The sequence below is a fragment of the Toxotes jaculatrix genome, chromosome 9 (genome assembly GCF_017976425.1).
Source record: "Toxotes jaculatrix isolate fToxJac2 chromosome 9, fToxJac2.pri, whole genome shotgun sequence".
Classification (NCBI taxonomy): domain Eukaryota; kingdom Metazoa; phylum Chordata; class Actinopteri; family Toxotidae; genus Toxotes; species Toxotes jaculatrix.
The window spans coordinates 5,198,711-5,217,835 of NC_054402.1; the positions used below are offsets into that span (position 1 = coordinate 5,198,711).

Below are 19,125 nucleotides of genomic sequence, written 5' to 3' on the forward strand. Positions count from 1 at the left end.
ACAAGGAACACTCAACACTCACCGTGACAAGTGTGAGCCCCCCCCCGCTTCCACCCCACCCATGCACGGTGAGTTTTTTGTCTTTCGAGGTGCTGATATCCTTTTGACATCTGTTTGTTCGCACCAGTCACCAGGACATGTAGCTTTTGTAGTTACAAGGTCGTCCATCCGCCCTGAAATCATAACAGCCCTTTCATTCTAAAGGCAGATCTACACCCTCGAAGGATTTAGCATCCGGGGTCTACTGTGATCTGCAGCCAAATCACCAGGCAGACACGATTCAAGGATGCAGTAAATTAGTGGCAAGACAAAGAGGAGGAATTGGTTCTGCCTCTGTAGTTGCTACATAAATCTCTCAGCTGCTCTCTTAATGCTGCAGCATGAGAGAAATGATAGGACTTAGAAAACCTCACACTGGTGCACAGCCAACTTCTGCTGCGTTTAAAATGAAAATCACTGTGTTTCAGGTAAATGAACATGACCTTAGATGATGTACATTAACCTGTTTTATGGCGACAGAATTGGCTCTAAAAATGTGTCGGTCTCTTGGTAGGTTGGTTTGGCCCAGATTGAAATATCTCAACCACTATTGGATGGATTCCCATGAAATTTTTTATGGGCATTCTTGATGTCCAGAGGATGAATCCTACCTATTTTTTTTTAGTTTCAAGGAAAGCTGATTTTATTTATATATCTCAAAATTACAAATCACAACTACCCAAAAAGGGATTTAGAATCTGTACTGCACACAACAGTCATCACCACATTAAGATTTAAATTCAGGGATGTCCCCAAGAAGTTTGCAGTGCATGTTATTGAGGCCTTGTCATTCTTTGAACACCTGCCTGTTTTTACAATCACATTAGCTCATTGATATGCTGCTACATACCTCTGTGTGGATACCTCTGGGCCTCGACATGGAATACATTTCTTGACATTTTAGTGCTAGTGCAGAGCCAGTCACCCCATCATTCTGTTTTTGCTTTTGTGTCCCTCTCGCACCCCTTCGTCTAAATCCGGCTCTCAACCTCACATCATCAGCCTGGATGACACCAGGCAGCCGAGTGAAATGGCTGCAAAGTTACACCAATGCAGTGTCAGGCACGTTTTGCTTTTGGAGAGTCACAGTTAATGCCCCTAACCCCATCAATTTGTGAGGAGAGATCGAGTTTCCAGAGCAGCGTGGAGCGTGTGGTAAAACTGTTGGCTGTGGCAGACACTGAAGTTTGCTTTTGAGGGACTTCCAGACCAACATAGTCTAGAGGCTCCGGGTCGTCTTGTCCATGGGACAGACCGTCTGACCTCTGCTGTCAGAAAGGGCCTGTGGTTGACCTCTGCACAAGTTACACATGCTGTCACACACTCGCAAAGCAGGAGACACACAATGTGAGAAAAACATACACTGTGCAAGCTGTCCTCGCTCTTATTCAGTCTGCACATCAGTGCAGAGTCTTTGTGCTCCCGCAGTGAAGTCACTGTTTTCACAAAAAGAGCAACAAAAGGTTTTCATCAACCTGGAGCTCAGTGGTAAGCCCAAACTTCACTGAGCCCAAAGGAAAGCGGCGCTCACTTCATTTGGCTCAGAACCTCCCAGAATCATTGTACATGTACTGAAGTGTTTGGCTTTGTACAGTAGGAAATAAATTAAAACAGCGGAGTGAAATAAACATTTATCTATTGAAGATGAAGTCACTAATTCTCTGCAAAGTTATTTATGGCATTTTGAACTGGGAAGATACACAGGTCCAATAAAAGGAGGTGACACACACTGACATTGTAGTTTTTTTTTGGAGACAGTTTCTTACTTTTCTTCTCCTATCTGAATTTTCCTTGCTGGTTTCAGGATCTCATGCGAGGGATCCCCTTCTTCTTCCTCTTCCTCTTCTTCTTCTTCTTCTTCCTCTGTAGTTGCTGAAGCAGCAACCTTGCACAGTGCCGATTGCTGCTCTTTACAAGATATGGCTGTTTTCTATTCACAGCGTAGGACTCTTCCCTCTGATATGGAAAGTGCGTCTCAGATATGTGAAATGCTTGATCTGCTCTTTGATGTTACATTGGTTGCTGAACTCCATAAATAGCGTCAGTTCATGGACAGTTTTCTGGCTGTAAAGCGTCCTTTCTTTCTTTATGAGGCTGTATTAATTTCAGCTCATCATATAGGAGGTATTATGAGTAGATTTAAGGCCAGTGGGTGCTCGTAAATACCTATGAAAGTATGAATCGTATATCCAAAAACCTCCAATAATTCATAGAGCTCAACACTTAAGAAGGATTTGGATTTTTTTTTTTTTTTTTACTGCAGTAAAAGTGGAACCAAAAGTGGCTCTTTTTTCAGCTTATTCATGACACAGCAAGGACAGCACGAGTTTGCTCCAGTTCAGCCTCTGCTCTGATCAGCCCCTGTAGCAGTGTGCTCCTCACCCTCTGCTAATTCCCTTTAGGGCTGACTCCTTTATTCTACCTTCTAGTCTCCTGAGTCTCTTTTAAACAACAGAGCGGGTGTTTGGCCTATAAAATACAAATAGTACTCCGCTGACATTTGTTTTGTTTATAGTGTTGTATTTCAGGTGAACACACTGCTGCTGCACTGAAGACATAATTTTAGACCTTGCTAAACAATTTTTCCAGCTCTGAAATTGAAAAACATATGAATGTGTTATTTGAAGTCTCTTTATTCAGTTTTTTCCAACCTCTCCTCTTTTCTCTCTGCAGATGAAGCTGTGGAACAAGTACAAAGTAACCAGTATCCCATCTCTGGTGTTTGTGGACGCAGCTATGGGGAAGGTGGTGTGTCGAAATGGTCTACTGGTGGTTAGAGATGACCCTAAAGGTGAGAATAAGTATCCACAGCCATACCACTGATTTATTTGTACTCCCTGACCTCAAGCTCTGACCATACTCCTCTTTACTGAATGGTTAACCTTAACCTCAACCACCAGCCATTCAACCCTAAAAATATCACCTTTTAATGAGGTAATAAGAAGATATTTAGGGGTCAAAAGGACAGAACAATATAGATCAATTTCTCACAAACACAAACCTGAATGCTTGGTGGTTAGCATTCCTAGGTTACTCTGGGCTGTGGGTAACAAGCGGGCTGCAGTTTTCCTTTGAATCATCTCTTAAATCAACACCAGCAGCAGAAGTAAGATGGTAACACATCAAATTCACTCACTCTGAGCTCTCATCAGACTGTTGAACCTGTCCCCCATAAAACAACAGCAGGTGGGTCGTGAAATTCTCCTAAGGCAGATGGACATGAATGAGCAACTCGATGGTAAACATGTGCATTAATAATAAGTCAGGTTTCCATCTAAATGTAGAGCAAATTTTGACTAAATGTCCAGAAAATTGATAAAAGAACTTGCATTAATTTGTGTTTCCATCCACTTTTGTTATGCCAATATTAGGAGTTGGGCACATTGACTTTAATAGTTGATGGTGCTAATTCTCCAATCAGATTTTTGTCTCATGTCTTATCATTTATTATATAGATTTTTGTGCAAATTGAAAATGTGCGTAAAAACAGGAGGATGGAAAGACACTAAATGTTACAGTGCTGTGGGTGATAGTAAAATAATAACAATTGGAACAAACCTTGGCTCCAAAATAATATTATGCAATTATTCCAACTAAAAACATCTAGTTTACCTCAATGTGTTGTGCAGCCTAGTGACACAACACAAATGAGAAGATAAACTTGAGAAATTAAAGTCAACCAAAATGTAATGAGTGCAGTAGCTAAGGTTACACCTGCATACAAACAGACGCAACACACACACACTGATTCTTTGTAATGATGTTTACCAAATGCCTGGTCAGAGTTCCCTGTGGAGATATTGCAGTGCCACATCACTCACCATTTGGCCAAAACATTTTGCAATAACTTTTTCCCCCTCGTTTGTGTTGATGCTGCCGTAATTATGGTGCTGCACGAATATTATAGCGTGTCCATGTCTCACTCCCTCATCTGCAAACCCTATAATTTCTGCACTTTGAAGTGGAGACAGAGAATTAACAAGAGTGGGCTTGCATTCCTTTCCTGTGCAGAGGACGTCCTCTGTGGCTGAGAAGATCTCAATATTTTAAAATGCTGCCTCTTCGTACTCTGTTTGGTCAGCTTGAAAAAAAAAAAGTGCCATTAGTCATGTGAGAAGGGAGAACAGAGGCACTGTGGCAGGACAGCAGTGAAGCCGAATGGATTTTGCATGAGTACTGTGACAGATTTCACTGTATGCCTAATAAAATCAAGTCCTCGCCTGCAGTATTATTTCCATGATTCATTAACTCTTCTCCAAACTAGATGTGGCTGGAGAAGAAATTAATCTCTGCCCTCAGTAGCAAAGATGGACTCTGACATTTGGATTTTCTAAGGATTTTCTAACAAAGCTACACCTCTCTTGAAGAAAAATCATACTTGTTGCATATCTCTCTCAGTTTTTTTCTGTATTAGGCAAACTGAGAGCAGTTCCTGATGTGACAAATCAATTCGGCTACAGCAGCTACAGTTAGGAGAGGATAAGGGCAGTAAAAGTTTACCATACATCAAGACTGGGAGGGGCAGGTGAACGATTCAGGACCCTCTGCCTTTCACTCTCGATGAAAGGCCCGACTTGAGTGGCGGCACACTAGCCTGCAGCGTAAAGATGGAGTGCACTTTTACAATCAGTACAACAATAAAAGGCCGCGCCAGCGCAGTGCAGACGTGTCATTCTTGCCTAATGAAGCCCTAAACAGCCACGCTCGCATAAAGAGGCCATTAGGAACCAGCCATACAAGGTTTTATTTATGATTACCCCCTTTTTAATTCAGCTACAACAAATGCTTCTCCAGAGTTTGACGGTAACAATGAAGACACCTTGAAAAGGGAATGGAAAGTGTGAAAGAGAGTGGGGGAGAAATATTTCTGGCAGCCTTCATTTTGCTCGAGATGGTTTGGCTTTCAGTCGTCATTAAAATCATATTTTGCATCTGGTATGTGTTTGCAAAAGCAGATGTCACAAAAAGCATGTAAGTAATGTGTACATTACAAGTGCACGTGGCTTTTTGTCATGACAGCCACAGGGGGAGTTTCTCTGGTTCTTTTAGTTGAAGCATAATTTTTCGCCGTGCCAGCAGCACAACTCCAGGGTCCAGACTCAAATAAATATTCGATGGACTGGCAAGAAATTTTCATATCATTCATGGTTCTCAAACATTAAATCCTAATGATTTAGGTGATCCCCTGACCTTTCCTCTAATGCACCATGAGGCAGACATTTGAGGTTTTGTGTTATTGCCTCCACAGCTATTGGATGGATTGTCATGTAATTTAGTTCAGACATTCATGTGCTCACATGCATCCTTTACATCAGTTTATGGCCACATACGTGCAAAACTAATGACATTTCCATCAACTTTAGTTCATGCTAATCACCAAATGTTTGTTGTGAGCATTTTAGCATGCTGACATTAGCATTTAGGTCAATGCACTGCTGTGTCTAAACACATCATGGCTATAGACTCTTGCTTTCTTACCTATCTTTTCTTGGTATTTTTTTTAACTCTGTTTTCATTGCCTGTCCACTTTCCTATCCTCTCCCAGGCCTGGAGTTTCCCTGGGGGCCGAAGCCGTTTGCGGAGGTAGTGGCAGGGCCTCTGCTCAGGAACAACCGGCAGACAACAGACAGCAGCTCTCTGGAGGGACACTACGTGGGAGTGTACTTCTCAGCACACTGGGTGAGTGCAGAGAGCAGAGAACCAGGACAAAGACGACCAGGATTTTTTTTTACTTTTCAGGCCTCCTATCTCTGTCAAAACACTGAGACATCAGAGAGAAGAAAAATCAGTGGCAGCAGAGCAGAGCAGGAAGAGGCAGAGCAGTTAGTTAAAGCAGATAAGAGAGAGGGGCAGGAGGGTGGAGGTAACTCCATTGTGTTTGTGTGTTTACTTTAACAGTGGTCAACTATCCTTGTCAATCATTTCACTGCCATCTCTGGACCTTTTTTAAAGTTGGCTTCGGTCACCACACCCCACTGACATCATCACTATTGTCTCTTTCTGTGTTGGACCTGCTAAGAGCCAGTGAAGGTCATGACTCAGAGATGCATGAAAGGCATTATATCATCTGTGGACGGGTCCTGATGAGATGCAGCGCCGGCTACCGAGGCCAGTCAGTGCAGCAGCTGCCAGAGCCGCAGCCTCGGAGCACGGTGACGCCTGAAGGCTGGCTCAAACCCCAGACCCATACAAAATTGAAAAGGACAAGTCACAAAAGCCATTACAGGACTTTTATGTAGTGTAGCCCTAGTTCCCCCGTGTAAATCTATCCACCATTAAAGTAATTTTACAAACATGAAATGCCAGCACCTGGCCTTGGCATCCATTTACACGCAAGTATATTTTAAGAGGGACCTGGAATGGCCTATGGCAGGAAACATGACCTGTTTCACTGTGAATCGGCTTTTTTGCTTGCAGTGCAGTCTGAGGGAATGTTTTTTAGAAAAGCTCATTACAATAAAACTTTAGCTGAAAACCTAGCTCAGTGACAAACATCAGCAAACGAAAGCCCACATACAGTAAGACAGCTTTACGATGCTGGATCTTTGACACCACACCGTGTAAACGATAATGAGTGTGGAGCATAATTTGCAGTGTTTACTTCGACGAGCAGCCGAGAAAGAAGTCAATTAATGAGCGGTGAATTGATCGAGGCTTTGTGCTTCACGCTCTCACTCCTACAGTCTCTTTGTGTTGGTGTGATGAGTATGCATGACTGGATCAATGAAAGTGCTTGACATACTGTATCCACTGTAATCAGCCTGAATGCCAATGAAGTATTGTCTATGTAGTTAATAAATTAGAAATGGTGATAGGCCTTACTTGCATATGAGATATTATTGTTGAGAACTAAAATAACATGTAAGGAGTTGATAGAGACTAAAACAGTTAGTGAGTTAAAAGAGCGTGATTCTTGGACTTACACTTGCCAGGTGTCCAGAAACACGACTCCAAATGAATGATAATGGTGCTCCATATCTGCTGGATGTGTAAATAGGCAAATGTTTGCTAATGTTTGCTATGTTCATTATATCAGCTTAATATATACAGTTTATTCCAATTCAGAGGATATCTATTAGAATATCCTAATAACACAGCGGACAGAGTTATTCTGTCCTTACTCTGACCAAACAGAGTTGCTGGAGGCAAACTTCTAGAAGGTGTGAAAAAAATATTACCCCAAAAAACATGAAATGCATAAATTATTGACCTTGTCTGGTGTAAACAGTCAGCATTTGTATTTTATATTATATTCACCAGTGGGAAAGCAAAGAAATAAAACTGAAAATGCTGACAGAGAGAACACACAGAGCATGAGATAGACTGGTCTGTTTTCCTTCTCACTGCCATGGCACTCTGACGTCATGTTAATGCCAGCCATACCACTGCTCCCCCTGCCTGAGTATAGTGTGGGCTCTCCAAACACACACACACGCGCGCACACACGCACACACGCACACACACACACACACAGAAGAACAAATACTTTCTCAAGCCAAAGTATTACAGCAGGATTAGTGTTTTAAAATTGTGGGCTGTGTTTGAAAGCTGAAGCTGGATACAAAACAAGAGAGAATTACTAGTTTGTGGGAAAGTGTTTGGCGACATAGAGGGAGTTGGGAAATACCTAAAGCATTGGAAGCTGCTGCAGTAACCTGTCATATTTGTGGCTATGCGTACTGTATATTCACTCATTCGCTTCCTTTTACATTCTCTTTTTCCCTTTTTTCTCTCCCTGTCAGTGCCCGCCATGCCGCAGCTTGACCCGGGTCTTGGTGGAATCATATCGAACCGTCAAGGAGTCGGGCCATAAGTTTGAGATCGTGTTTGTCAGCGCTGACAGGTGAGATTCACTGTGCCAGAACGTAAACAGGATCATATTTATTAGCATGCACATCTGCCTCTGTCTGTCAAAGACGCAAATAATCACGCTTGTCTATTCAGCTATTAATTGAGACTGCCAGATCAACATTTGCCGTGTGGTGCTTTCCAACCACTCCAGGTCAGAGGAGTCCTTTAAGCAGTACTTCAGTGAGATGCCGTGGTTGGCGGTGCCATATTCAGATGAAGCCCGGCGATCACGACTCAACAGACTCTATGGAATACAAGGTATTTTACCTCCTCCTTATAAATGTTACATCAGATATTCAATCTGAGTTGAGAGAGTGTAGATTTTTTTTTACAAGCTTAGTTAGGTCACACACTGAAACACTGGCACAATGGCTGACAGCTTTCGGTGCTGGGCAGGCAAACAGCGACGCAGATTGCCCTGCAGCTCGAGGAATGTGGGCCGGTTATCAAGTTTACTGTCTTGTTCACTGCGGAAGTGCTGCGCCTCTCCCTCTGTGCCTCGTTCTTTTCTCCTGATTCCCTCTAGTGTGTGTGTGCAGAGGACTGTGGATGAAGTTAGCAAGAGCTGGCTCTCGGCCTCTCCTGCAAAAAATGTGAGGAATGCACGGAGGACGAGTCAACACTGCCCCCCTCCCGCATTCAAAACCCTGCAGTTCAGGCCGGCCCCCACCTTTGTTGACTTCAGTCCACATGCGCAGACAGGAACACACTGACTCATGCACTCTGTTTGCTCCTGCATGGTGTCTGTTTCTGATAAGGCTGTTAATACAGCTTGGAGACTGTAATCAAAAGGATGATGGGAGCCAATGAGAAAGGTCAAAAGTCCCACCTGAACAATGGGCACATCAGAAGTGAAAGCAGACACTGTTGTAGCGAGATGAAAGTCACCAGGGAGGCAAAACTGGTCAGAAAAGGCATAAAACATCTACACAACAAAGGAAACCTCAGTGGGAGAGGGAGCAGTCTGCGTCATAATTAACGGAAATGACCACCTCCCACAGTGTTGCTCATTTCCTTCCCTCCTCCCTTTGCCTCCCTCTTACTCCATCCTCACCTCTTCTTTTCTCCCTCTCTAGGTATTCCCACGCTGATTCTGTTGGACGCAGAGGGTCACATGATCACGCGACAGGGCCGCGTGGAGGTGCTGAACGACCCGGAGTGCCGGCTCTTTCCCTGGCACCCTCGGCCCGTGCTCGAGCTCAACGAGTCCAACGCCGTGCAGCTCCACGAGGGGCCCTGCCTCGTCCTGTTTGTGGGTGAGCAGACGGGCATTTATGATGCAGCCTCTGCAGCTCCACATGGGGGCTCTGCCTGGAGCTGCTTGTGCGTGAATGAAGTGGCATTTATGTGGCGCATATGACTTGAATGTCAGACTCTGTGGAAAATTCTCCCAGTGTGGAGGGGTCCAAAGGTCTCTGGGAAATGTTTGTAGTATTTATCTATCTATTTATATGCTAATACTGAAGGTGCAAACAAGCAGAATCCAGTAGGTTTGTAAATGGCATCGAAAAATGATTGAGACATGAATGCAGGGCGGTTGTGAGGACATAATACAGGACAACAGCACAGTGTCAGAAAAGAGGATGCATAGTGATGAAAGTTTGAGACCATCCTGGTGTCTCCTGAGGTCAAACCAGGTTGCAAAACAAAATGGAGACCATCTGTATAGTTTCTTTTATCTCTTCACTCATCTGACCGCCAGTCATCCCTCCTTCTTTGCCTCCTATCTCACTCATCTATGCATTTTTCCTCTCCCAGGTGGCTTCTTTTTATTCGTTTAACATCTTTCCATGTTGCTTCCATGTGTCACTCAGATGCTGAGGAGGAGGGAGAGTTGGAGCCAGCCAAGGAGCTGATTCAGCCAATAGCAGAGAAGCTCATGGCGAAGTACAAAGCCAAGGAGGAGGAGACGCCGCTGCTGTTCTTTGTGGCTGGAGAGGTGAGATAAGCCACTCGAGGCCACTCAAGACAGAGTAAAATGCCATTTCACACAAACTTGCATCTGTGTTTACTTGGCTCTGCTTGGTAATGTGCTTCAGCTGTCACGTATAGTTTATAGGCTGACCTTTTTGAGCCTGATACCGACAACAATTTTAAAATTATTTAACAGCACATAATAATTTTTTTTTTTTACATAAAAAACTGAGGGCCTCTGAATTTACAAATGTGACCAAGATATGTACTAAGCAGGAACATTTGGGGGACATGAAACTTTTTATTGCTCTCCAGTGGACAAAGGCGTTCCTGTTTCCATGGGGTTTTTTTGTATGATCTGCATTAGCAACAATGGAATTCATTTCGAGTTGCATTTGCAAATGTAATTCGCCCTCTTTTACCTCCGTTTTTTTTAACTCCTAAAAAAAAAATCTGGCTCTTAAGCTGCTAAACGCTCCACAGTGTTCACCAGCTGGTCTCTAACTTTGCTGTTTGGTCCTGAGCAGTAGTAGAGTAGTGTACAGCGGTCTGTGGCAACAACAGAAAACCTGTATATGTAGGACAACAATACCACTATATCTGTAATAAGATAATATCAACCAATGTTTGGTCCAGCGATCACACTCACTCCTATCCATGACCACAATTCAACTGGGTTCCTCTATCATGATGGGTAGACCCACAGTGTGCTAGGACCCTTTCTCTACTCCCTCACACCACCCCATCCTTCCATCTCCTGCTTTATCTCCTCCCTCGTCTTCCCTGTGTGGGAGGGACCACGGAGTTTTCATAACTCTTGTTATCTCATGTTGTTCTGTCTCGACCTTTCCAGAACTGGTAGAGTTAGCAGCAGCAGCAGCAGCAGCAGCAGACATAATAACAAGATTAGCTACCTCTCCTTGGTTCCTCTGCCCTCTGCCCTACAGCTCTGCTTCCTCCCAGCTCTCTTTTTTGCCCGGCGGTCTGGGAGGACAGCGTTGGTTTCTCGTGTCGTACACCAAAGGGCGGGCTCAGGTTTCGGCCGTGGGGCTTGCACATGTGCTAACTGTCTGACCAAGGGCTCTCCACCGTGATGTCAGCCTCGAAGTGTAACTGACATAATGTAGACAGAACGAGAACAGCTTACGTTTTTCAGAAAGACGAGAGTTGACATGATACTGTTTTGTGTTCATTGTCTGTGTGCCAATATTTATTTGACCTAACACAAAGACACATTGTTGCACTGGAGCTTGCAGTGATTCAGAAGCTTCTTGTGTTATAGCTGCAGTCTAGGTTTGCTTTGTTTCCCTTGTGGCACACATGCTAAACCAGATATTTTTACATCCATGTAGCGCAGGTATAATTTCCTGGCTTGAGCTCAACCGGCAATGAAATCACCAGGTTTCATTTCCAGATTGGGTTCACGGTCAGATATCACTTCCCATTTCAGGATCTGGGCTCAGACTCCTGCACCTTGGCTCGGGTTAGCCCTAGTAGTCGCACACTCCTTGCCAGGCCAGCTGCCGGGTTTTCTGTGTCCATGAGACAGCAGTATGTTGGCAGTCTCTCAGGGGGAGGCCAGGCTGAGCAGAGTGACACAGGATCTTCTTACCCTGCTGAAAAAAACATACGCCACAGAGTAGTGCACTGATTTATAAATGCAGCATGAAAGATCTTTTGTTCTTTCATTTCTGCCGTGTACTGTCTGTTGCATGCAAAATGAACTCTGGTGGTATTATCCATTCACATACGAATTTAACTGATTTTTGTGGCAAGCAGCTGTGTCTGTTGCCTATGATTCTTCTCTTCAAAGCTTTGTTTTCCCAAGCTGGATTTGTGTGTGTGTGTCCCTAAACAGAATGATTGCTTTGACTTTGGATTACAAGGAGTTGCCTGAACGCTCCAGGACTGTTTCTCAAGCAAATATAAGTCGAAACACATTGAAAGTTTCTTCCGTCTTCTCTATTTTTCTTTGTGTTTGCTTAAAAGTACATCTTGTTCACCACTGAAACAACTATTGGGTAAGACATTTCTGGTTTCCGGAGGATGAATCCTAATGATTTTGGATTTTGGATGTTTTATAGGACAAAGGATTAGTTGATTATTCAGTTCATTTGAGGAAATAAACAGGAGATTAGTCAATATTGAAATTAGTTTCAGCCCAAATGTCTCAGCAGCTATTACATGAAATAGTTCTTACAAACGTTCAATGCATTTTTACACAGTGTCAATATTTAAAAATTAGTACCAGCATTTGGATCATGAGGATTGCAGCTCTTTTTTATGTAGGGTCATATAAAGACTTTGTGCTCAAGTTATTATTATCTGCAGTTGAAAGTTTTGTTCTTCCGTGTAACTCGAAACGTCTGCTGGCTGCAGGCTGTTAATCCCACATTTACACACAAACTAATGAGCAGTTACTGTCGAGCATATCCAAAATTTCACAATGATAAATCCTGCTCAAGGCATCAAAGCTGGCGGGTGAGATGGATGTAGCCCCATTTCAGAGCCCAGGGGGGAGGTTTGTTATCACTATCAGTTCAGGCCTTATCACATGGTCATCGTCTGTGAAATGCCACAGTGCATCAATAATCAGAATAAGCCTGACACGGCCCATCAGGTTCCACACGGTAAACACGCGCTGAGCCTTATCACAGCTGTGAGTGCGGGCTACAGCAGAGAGGCCCTTTGTCTTTTTTGTTCTGCGCTGAGCTGCAAGGTGGGGGTGGGTGGGGAACGAGCAGTTTACACAAGTAGAGAAGTCACACAAAAGAAGATGCATGACTTCCTACGGAGGTGAAGACTGACGCAGAGATTACATCTTCTCATATCGGAGAGGCTGGAAAGGCCACGGTGACAGATTGTGGAATTTCTCTCTTTGTGGTTTCTTTACACTGTGCCCAGATGATCTATAATCTACACTTAGTATGGCTGAAAGAGAGCATGCAAGGGAAGGCTTTTATTTGTAGTAGGAGAATCAAGCAGTATTTCATTCGTAACAACATTGTCCTTAGTGACAGCTTACATCTGTGAGTATTAAGTGGTCAATGTTTAGTGATTTGCAGCATAATAAAATGGGCTACATTCAGAGGAAGTTAGCTGCCTACAAGAGAAATACCACACTCCAACTCATCTGTTCCATCTGTTAGCAGTTTTGCAAAGTAGAGGTCACAGACTTCATCTTGGCATACTTATCCTTTTTAGGTAGCAGCACAGCCAAGCTATTCAATGAAAAGTCTGAGAGCTGATTGTCTGGTTTGATCCATTTAGAAAGAAAAGCTTTAGATTTTCTGATAACAGGAAAGACACAACAGAGAGGCCTGAAAGGAGGAAGTGCATGAGTGTTATATGTAGCTGGAAATCCATCCAAAGTCGCTCTATCTTTGACTTTGTTTTGGCAAAACTCACATTGGCACATAAATCAGTAACTAACTGTATTAACAGCAGAGTCACCGCCTCTATGAGAAGTCCAACTCTTTGTTGCAGTGCCACCCTCTGGCCCCTTTTTGTTAGTTCTGCCTTTTCAGCATAATCTTTTCCATATGAAACTGATCTTTAATCTTTGTGAGTCTCCCTCTGAGCCAGCAAACTAAGCTGAGGGGAAATCAGGTCATGCTGTCATGAGGAAGAGAAAATATCTCAAATGATGGTAGCTGTGTGCATTTAATAAGTGAACTGTGTGACCTTACAAAACATAACACATGAAATCCATTTGACTCAGAGAAGATATGTGACGAGAATAATGGATCTCTGTGAAGGCAGGAATTCCAATTTCAGAGGCACTCCCGGCTGGAAGTAAAGCTGAATTACGAAACAGTGTGATTTCTTATTCATTCTCAATAATTAATGGCTCTTTCAAGCTTGTTTGAAAACTGCTGCCTGCCTGCGTGCCTGCTAGTGATTATTTCTGTAACCTGTGGCTACAGGGGGTCTAATCCTGACTGGTTAAAGGGTGAAAGGTGACATCAAGCAGAACAGGCAGAACATGGGCGAAGCCCGTTTTTAAAATAACTGCTAAGAAATAAAACTGGAATGCACTGTAAACCCAGCAGCAGTCTAGTTTTAACATATTCCATCTCAGTGCTGTGCACTGCTGTCTCTCCTGAACACGTGTGCTGTTCAGATGCTCTGTGATGAGACTATCTGATGTGAAATAGCTTTTGAAAAAGAGAGGGATGTTGTTGGACCCCCACCTGGTTCCTTCCTGTCTTTCCACACAGCAGGATGTGTGACTAAGCACCGACTCTCTGGTGTCTCTGGGAAGGCTGCCTGCAGGAAGACAGCAGAGAGGAGAGATTCATATTCCTTTTCAGGAAGTGTGCATTAATAAAGCTTGTGCCAGGCAGTTCAGAATTTTTTGAGGTAATCTCATCGTGACATAGTTCAAGTAAAAGGTGCTGTCCTAATTTTCTTTGCCAATAGCAAGTCTGAGCTGATGAGAAGCAGAGAAGTGTTCAAGTGTCTTCTCTGCTAGAACATATCCAGTGTTTGACTGTTTGCATGCCGTGTGAGCATGGATGGATTATAAAACAAGGGCCCCCTATATGTTAAGGTCCTCATCTTACCGAGCAGCAAGTCACCCCCACACCAGGAGCACTACTCAAGTTCAGTAGTTTGTTGATGCTGTAAATTGAAGATATAAACTAGCGGTTCAGAGTCTTTTTTTTTTTCTCACTTGCAACCCCTTTAAACAAAGCGATGTCTACTTGTGACCTCAGTTTGCACATGTCAACAGACTGTGGCCAGCTCAACCAAACCCAGATTCTTTCTTCTTGGATTGTTTTATTTGAATGATTTAAAGAGACCGTGAAGAGGTCAAATTGTCCATTAGTTTAGAAAACAAGCCAGACCAAGAGTTGTCCAATGTTTCTGCTCTTGTATTATTGACATCATCTTGTAACCCTCAGATTTATACTGTGGCTCCTTGTGGGGTCGTCTCCCTCACAATGGGAACAAACTATAGGACTGTGTACACAATATTATTGGAAAGTTTATTAGGAGAAGTCATATTTTCCGAACAGAGCTATTGCTATTGATGGCAGATAAACATCTTGTTAGCTTTCTGACTTACCAACAATGTGGAGTAATGAGGAATGTACCTTGGTAACATCGTGCAATATCACAATAATCAGTGTATTTTTTCTCTCTCACCACAGGATGACATGAGCGACTCCCTGCGAGACTACACTAACCTCCCAGAAGCAGCACCTCTGCTCACCATCCTGGACATGTCGGCCCGGGCCAAGTATGTTCGCGACGTCGAGGAGATCACGCCGGCCGTAGTGGAGCAATTTGTCAGCGACTTCCTGGCTGAAAAGCTCAAACCAGAGCCCATCTAAAGAGGACATCCAAATATAAATTGGACACACTATACTGGGACTCACTCTGTCATCGTACCCTGACCTGTTGCTACGCCTCTCACCCTTCCCAGTCTCCCACTATCTCTCTCACCTCCCCTCCTGACTTTGTCAGACTGTTAGAGAGATGTCTCACTTTTTACTGACATTTTAACATTTTTTTAGACATGTTCCTCTTTTCATGGAGTCCTCTTTCTCCTGTGGTGCCTTGCATTGACTATAGTCCCTACAGTAATATATATGGAGATTCTGTCGGTTTTTTTTGGCCTCAAGAAGTATTTGTATTTTTTTTTTCACACAATAGCATTTCTGAATTCTAGAGAAAACCAGAGAATTACCCAGTGGACCTACTTATTCAGCTGATTCTTTGCTTTCTTTGCGTTTTGTCTGCAAGATCCTTGTTACGTTTGGTTTCTAAACAATGTTGAGAAAGAATAAAATGCATTTTTAAAGCTGTAATTCACATGTATACTTAGTGCAAATGTGCTGAACCTCAGTTGGATGTAGCCGTAAGCCTTTATGGCCCCATTTTAAGAAAAAAAACAAAAAACAGTATGACAGGTGCACATACAGTAAAGATCACATTATACTTGCTTGTAACAGAACAATGACTGATGTTTTAAAAAACCCTGTGTCTTGTGGTGTGTGTTATGATGTGAGTGAAAGTCATCTCTAGCCAGTCGTTAATGGTGGTTCTCATCTCAAAGTCGTTATTGAGGATTTTCTGTGAAGGTCCTCAAACGAAAAGGCTGGGTTTTTCCTTAAGGCACAAAAATGGCATTTGAAAAGTGTTGAATGTATAAATCCCTATATTCTGTTACTCCAGTCATGACTTCTCACACCCATTAAAAATTCACTGGCAAGCACAAAGTTCTGTTCCTTTTAAGTTCTATCAATAAAGTTAGCTCTTGGATATGGAAAATACACACAAAGCAATGATTCACCAGTTCATTTGTTTGAAGTATTTAAATAATACTGAACCGTGGTCTCATAGAAACTTAATGCAAATGTTGCATTTATTATTGGAAACAGTATGCAGATTGATTCATTTTGTTAATGTACAAGCTTCAGATGCCATAGAAACTTTTGACCTCGCTCTTCATACTCAAGTGTAGTGAGCTATGCTTATTTGCATAGATATTGTGGCTGCAAGGACTGACACAGTGAGACTTGTCCTTCCTAGAGTTAATCTAATAAGAGAGAATCAGCAGTCAGGTATACATTCACTTGACATGAACTCAAACAAACACTTTGCAAATCCCTGATTGAAACTCTGTGTTTTATTACTAACAGGGTGTATGTTATATGGACAAATACACATCGGGGGTTCCACTGATATTTACATCATGAACATCATGAAAACTGCCCCTGAGCTTTAGATTTCCATTTCCTTCCAGATGTTTGTATTAGCTTTAACAGCTGCTTCCTGCCCTCAAACAAAAGGATACTGGCAGCCATGGCTGAATTCAAGCTGTCCACATCAGGAACGACAGGAATAAAGAGCCTGTGACCGGCAGTCTCCTCAGCCAACTGCACTGCTTCTAGACTGAGACCGTGTGTCTCACCACCTATCACGAGAGCAGTAGGACTCTGAGCCCAGCTCTCATGGTAGAGCTTGGTGTCCACTCTGGGGAGTGAAAGTCTTTCATCCTCACAGTCAGAGTAAGAATCAGAGTCAGAATCATATTCCTCATGGTGCATATTATTGCGACTGTGCCTTGTGCTGACCCAGCCATAGTCTCCTGCTTTGGAGGGCTTGTGGGACACATTAACTTGCAAATCTTCTGTTTCTCGACTTCTGTCAGGGCCACAGCTACTGTCAGCCACGTGGACAGTCACAGGTTTAGGGAGATGATTTTCAATGTCTTCCCAGCTCAGGCTCGGATAGATGGGAAGGCGGAAATGTGCGCCCATTGCTGCACGCAGAACTTTTGGCTCCCAAGCATCAACGCAACCTGTCGGTGAAAAAATAAAGAAACATTAAATATTACAAGCAAAGAAGCAATACTATTTTCTAAATGAGAAATGAAAATGTGATCTATCCTACCTTTGGTGAGCAGGACATTATGGCATCCAGCAGCAGCAGCACATCGTAGCATGGTCCCAAGGTTGCCCGGGTCTCGGACATTGTCGCATATCAGGGACAGCGGCACTGTATGACTTGTATTTGCGAATTTTAACCGTGATGGGTCCGGACGAGAAAATATGGCTGCAGAGGAAGAGATGTAAGTCATCAGCAACTCGGAGTATCTGTGCTTCATAATGAACCAAAACAAAATATGTGACTCCTACCAATCACCCCTTGTGGAGCCACAAGGTCAGACCAGAGCTTGATGTCCTCAAACTTGACTTTGACCAGTGTGGCTCTTCTCAGCTTGTCTAGGGGCAGCTCTCTGAGCCGATCCGCTGTACTGAAGAACACCATCTGTGGGTTGGCACCAGCATCCAAGGCATCACAGATCAAACGCCTGCCCTCCACGAGAATTTTACCCTGGTGCTCTCGAAACGTCCGAGAACGAGCAATGCTCACTAGCCTCCTGGGCGAGGGGAGAGGGGGAGAGAGAGAGAGAGAGAGAGAGAGAGAGAGAGAGAGAGAGCTTAGTGAGATGGCCTGGTAGTGTGAACATGAATAACATAATAACTGATTCATTGTTTCGTGAATAAAATGTCAGAAAATAACCATCGTTATTCGCAGAAGCCCAAGTTTTATTATTATATTTAAATAAAACTCTGGCATTTTTGCTTTAAAAATGACTTAAATGTTTCATCACATATTTAAATTGTTGCCAATTAATTTTCGTTCAAACGAAAAATCGATTAATCGACTAATCATTTAAGCTTTGTAGCACTGGATGGTCTCTGAGTGGCATTTATAATGGGGCCACGCTGCATTCCTCGGCTGCTTTCTGAACAGCTGATTTATAGCGGCTTAATTGGTGCTCCTTCTTCCTCTTTGCCACCTGATCTAGGACGAAAATTAGAGCGACTTTCCTTTGAACGCCACTGTTTATGATCTGTGACAAGGACGCTTACCCCAGTCTTTTATCTCCAGGAAAAGCCCTCTCAAAGCGCAGTCCATCAACTTGATCCTTTGCAAAAGAAAGGTGAGCATGTTTCATAGCTGGCTGCTCATTACTCCTCGCCTTCACAGAGCCACTTTCAGCCAGGTGCTCTGCAGCTGATGGGACCTTTGCCTCCTCCTTCCTCCCCCTCTTGACATGTTGCTCTGGGGTCCGTGACTGTGGCCTGGTCTTCACCGCCGTATCCGTCTCGACGTCGGGAAACAGCACTTTGACAGGCTTCCTCCTCAGTCCGCGGACATAGCGCTTTGATGCCACAATAACACCGCTCCCCCCTGTTAGAAAAGCAGGTCGCTCTCTGGAAACAAGACATACCACGCTTCTCACATATGCTGCCATGTCTCCTGCACGATGCTGAAGTTCGCTTCCGACTCGTACGTTAAAGTGGAAAGATAAGGGAAACTTAAGTCACAATACAAATCGACTGATTCTCTGTTTTCTGCAACTCTTTACTGTTGAGAAGGGCATTAGATACTGCAGTCAAAACTTTAACGCTGTTTAACATCCACTTTCAAATTGGTGAAAACTTTTTTTTTTTTTTCAATGAACGCGACTAAGCGAAGATTTCACTGTTTTTTCACATCTGGACGATCTGGACCACAATGGACGAGGTCCAGAATTAAAAAAAATCACTTAACTTAGATTTGTTAAATCTGAACTATATTATCATAGACAAGTTAAAGACTGTTTAAATGAGAATGGGAAATCTGTGAAACCTATCTGTGAAAAAAAAAAGTACAAACAAGGAGAATCGTTCGTTCTGTATTTTAAGTTAAGTTACCCTTAACTGTCGAATCGGAAACTGACTTCATCGTTGTCAGCGGTGCCCCCTTTCTTCTTCCCTTGTTTGAACGAACTGTCTATGGTGGTAATGCAACATCACG

At 43.3% G+C, this 19,125-nt stretch overlaps 2 protein-coding genes across 3 annotated transcripts in view; one reads left to right on the forward strand and one right to left on the reverse strand.

Annotated features, from left to right (window-relative positions):
- nxn (nucleoredoxin) overlaps positions 1 to 16,079 on the forward strand; it is a 54,203-nt gene extending 38,124 nt beyond the window's left edge. For both annotated transcript variants that reach the window (XM_041047376.1, XM_041047377.1), the window contains exons 2-8: positions 2,713 to 2,830; positions 5,585 to 5,718; positions 7,782 to 7,882; positions 8,042 to 8,148; positions 8,967 to 9,146; positions 9,705 to 9,829; positions 14,961 to 16,079. In XM_041047376.1, the coding sequence (XP_040903310.1) occupies positions 2,713 to 2,830; positions 5,585 to 5,718; positions 7,782 to 7,882; positions 8,042 to 8,148; positions 8,967 to 9,146; positions 9,705 to 9,829; positions 14,961 to 15,143 (948 nt within the window). In that variant the 3' untranslated portion in view covers positions 15,144 to 16,079. The remainder of the gene's footprint in view (positions 1 to 2,712; positions 2,831 to 5,584; positions 5,719 to 7,781; positions 7,883 to 8,041; positions 8,149 to 8,966; positions 9,147 to 9,704; positions 9,830 to 14,960) is intronic.
- Positions 16,080 to 16,190: 111 nt separating this feature from the next.
- Positions 16,191 to 18,959, reverse strand: mrm3a (mitochondrial rRNA methyltransferase 3a). The gene is made up of 4 exons (XM_041045560.1): positions 18,195 to 18,959; positions 17,454 to 17,698; positions 17,209 to 17,370; positions 16,191 to 17,116 (listed from the first exon to the last, which is right to left on the reverse strand). Exons 1-4 carry the CDS (start codon positions 18,578 to 18,580, stop codon positions 16,515 to 16,517), a joined length of 1,395 nt encoding a protein of 464 aa, XP_040901494.1. The 5' UTR covers positions 18,581 to 18,959; the 3' UTR covers positions 16,191 to 16,514.
- Positions 18,960 to 19,125: the final 166 nt, after the last annotated feature.

What these genes read in the sequence shown, in the direction of transcription:
- mrm3a (XM_041045560.1), bottom strand. Translation starts at nt 18,580, where the DNA reads ATGGCAGCATATGTGAGAAGCGTGGTATGTCTTGTTTCCAGAGAGCGA. An exon ending in CCTGGAGATAAAAGACTGGG is followed by an intron (nt 17,699 to 18,194) that starts GTAAGCGTCCTT and finishes CCCCTCGCCCAG; the next exon opens with GAGGCTAGTGAGCATTGCTC. An exon ending in TAATGTCCTGCTCACCAAAG is followed by an intron (nt 17,117 to 17,208) that starts GTAGGATAGATC and finishes TTTCACCGACAG; the next exon opens with GTTGCGTTGATGCTTGGGAG.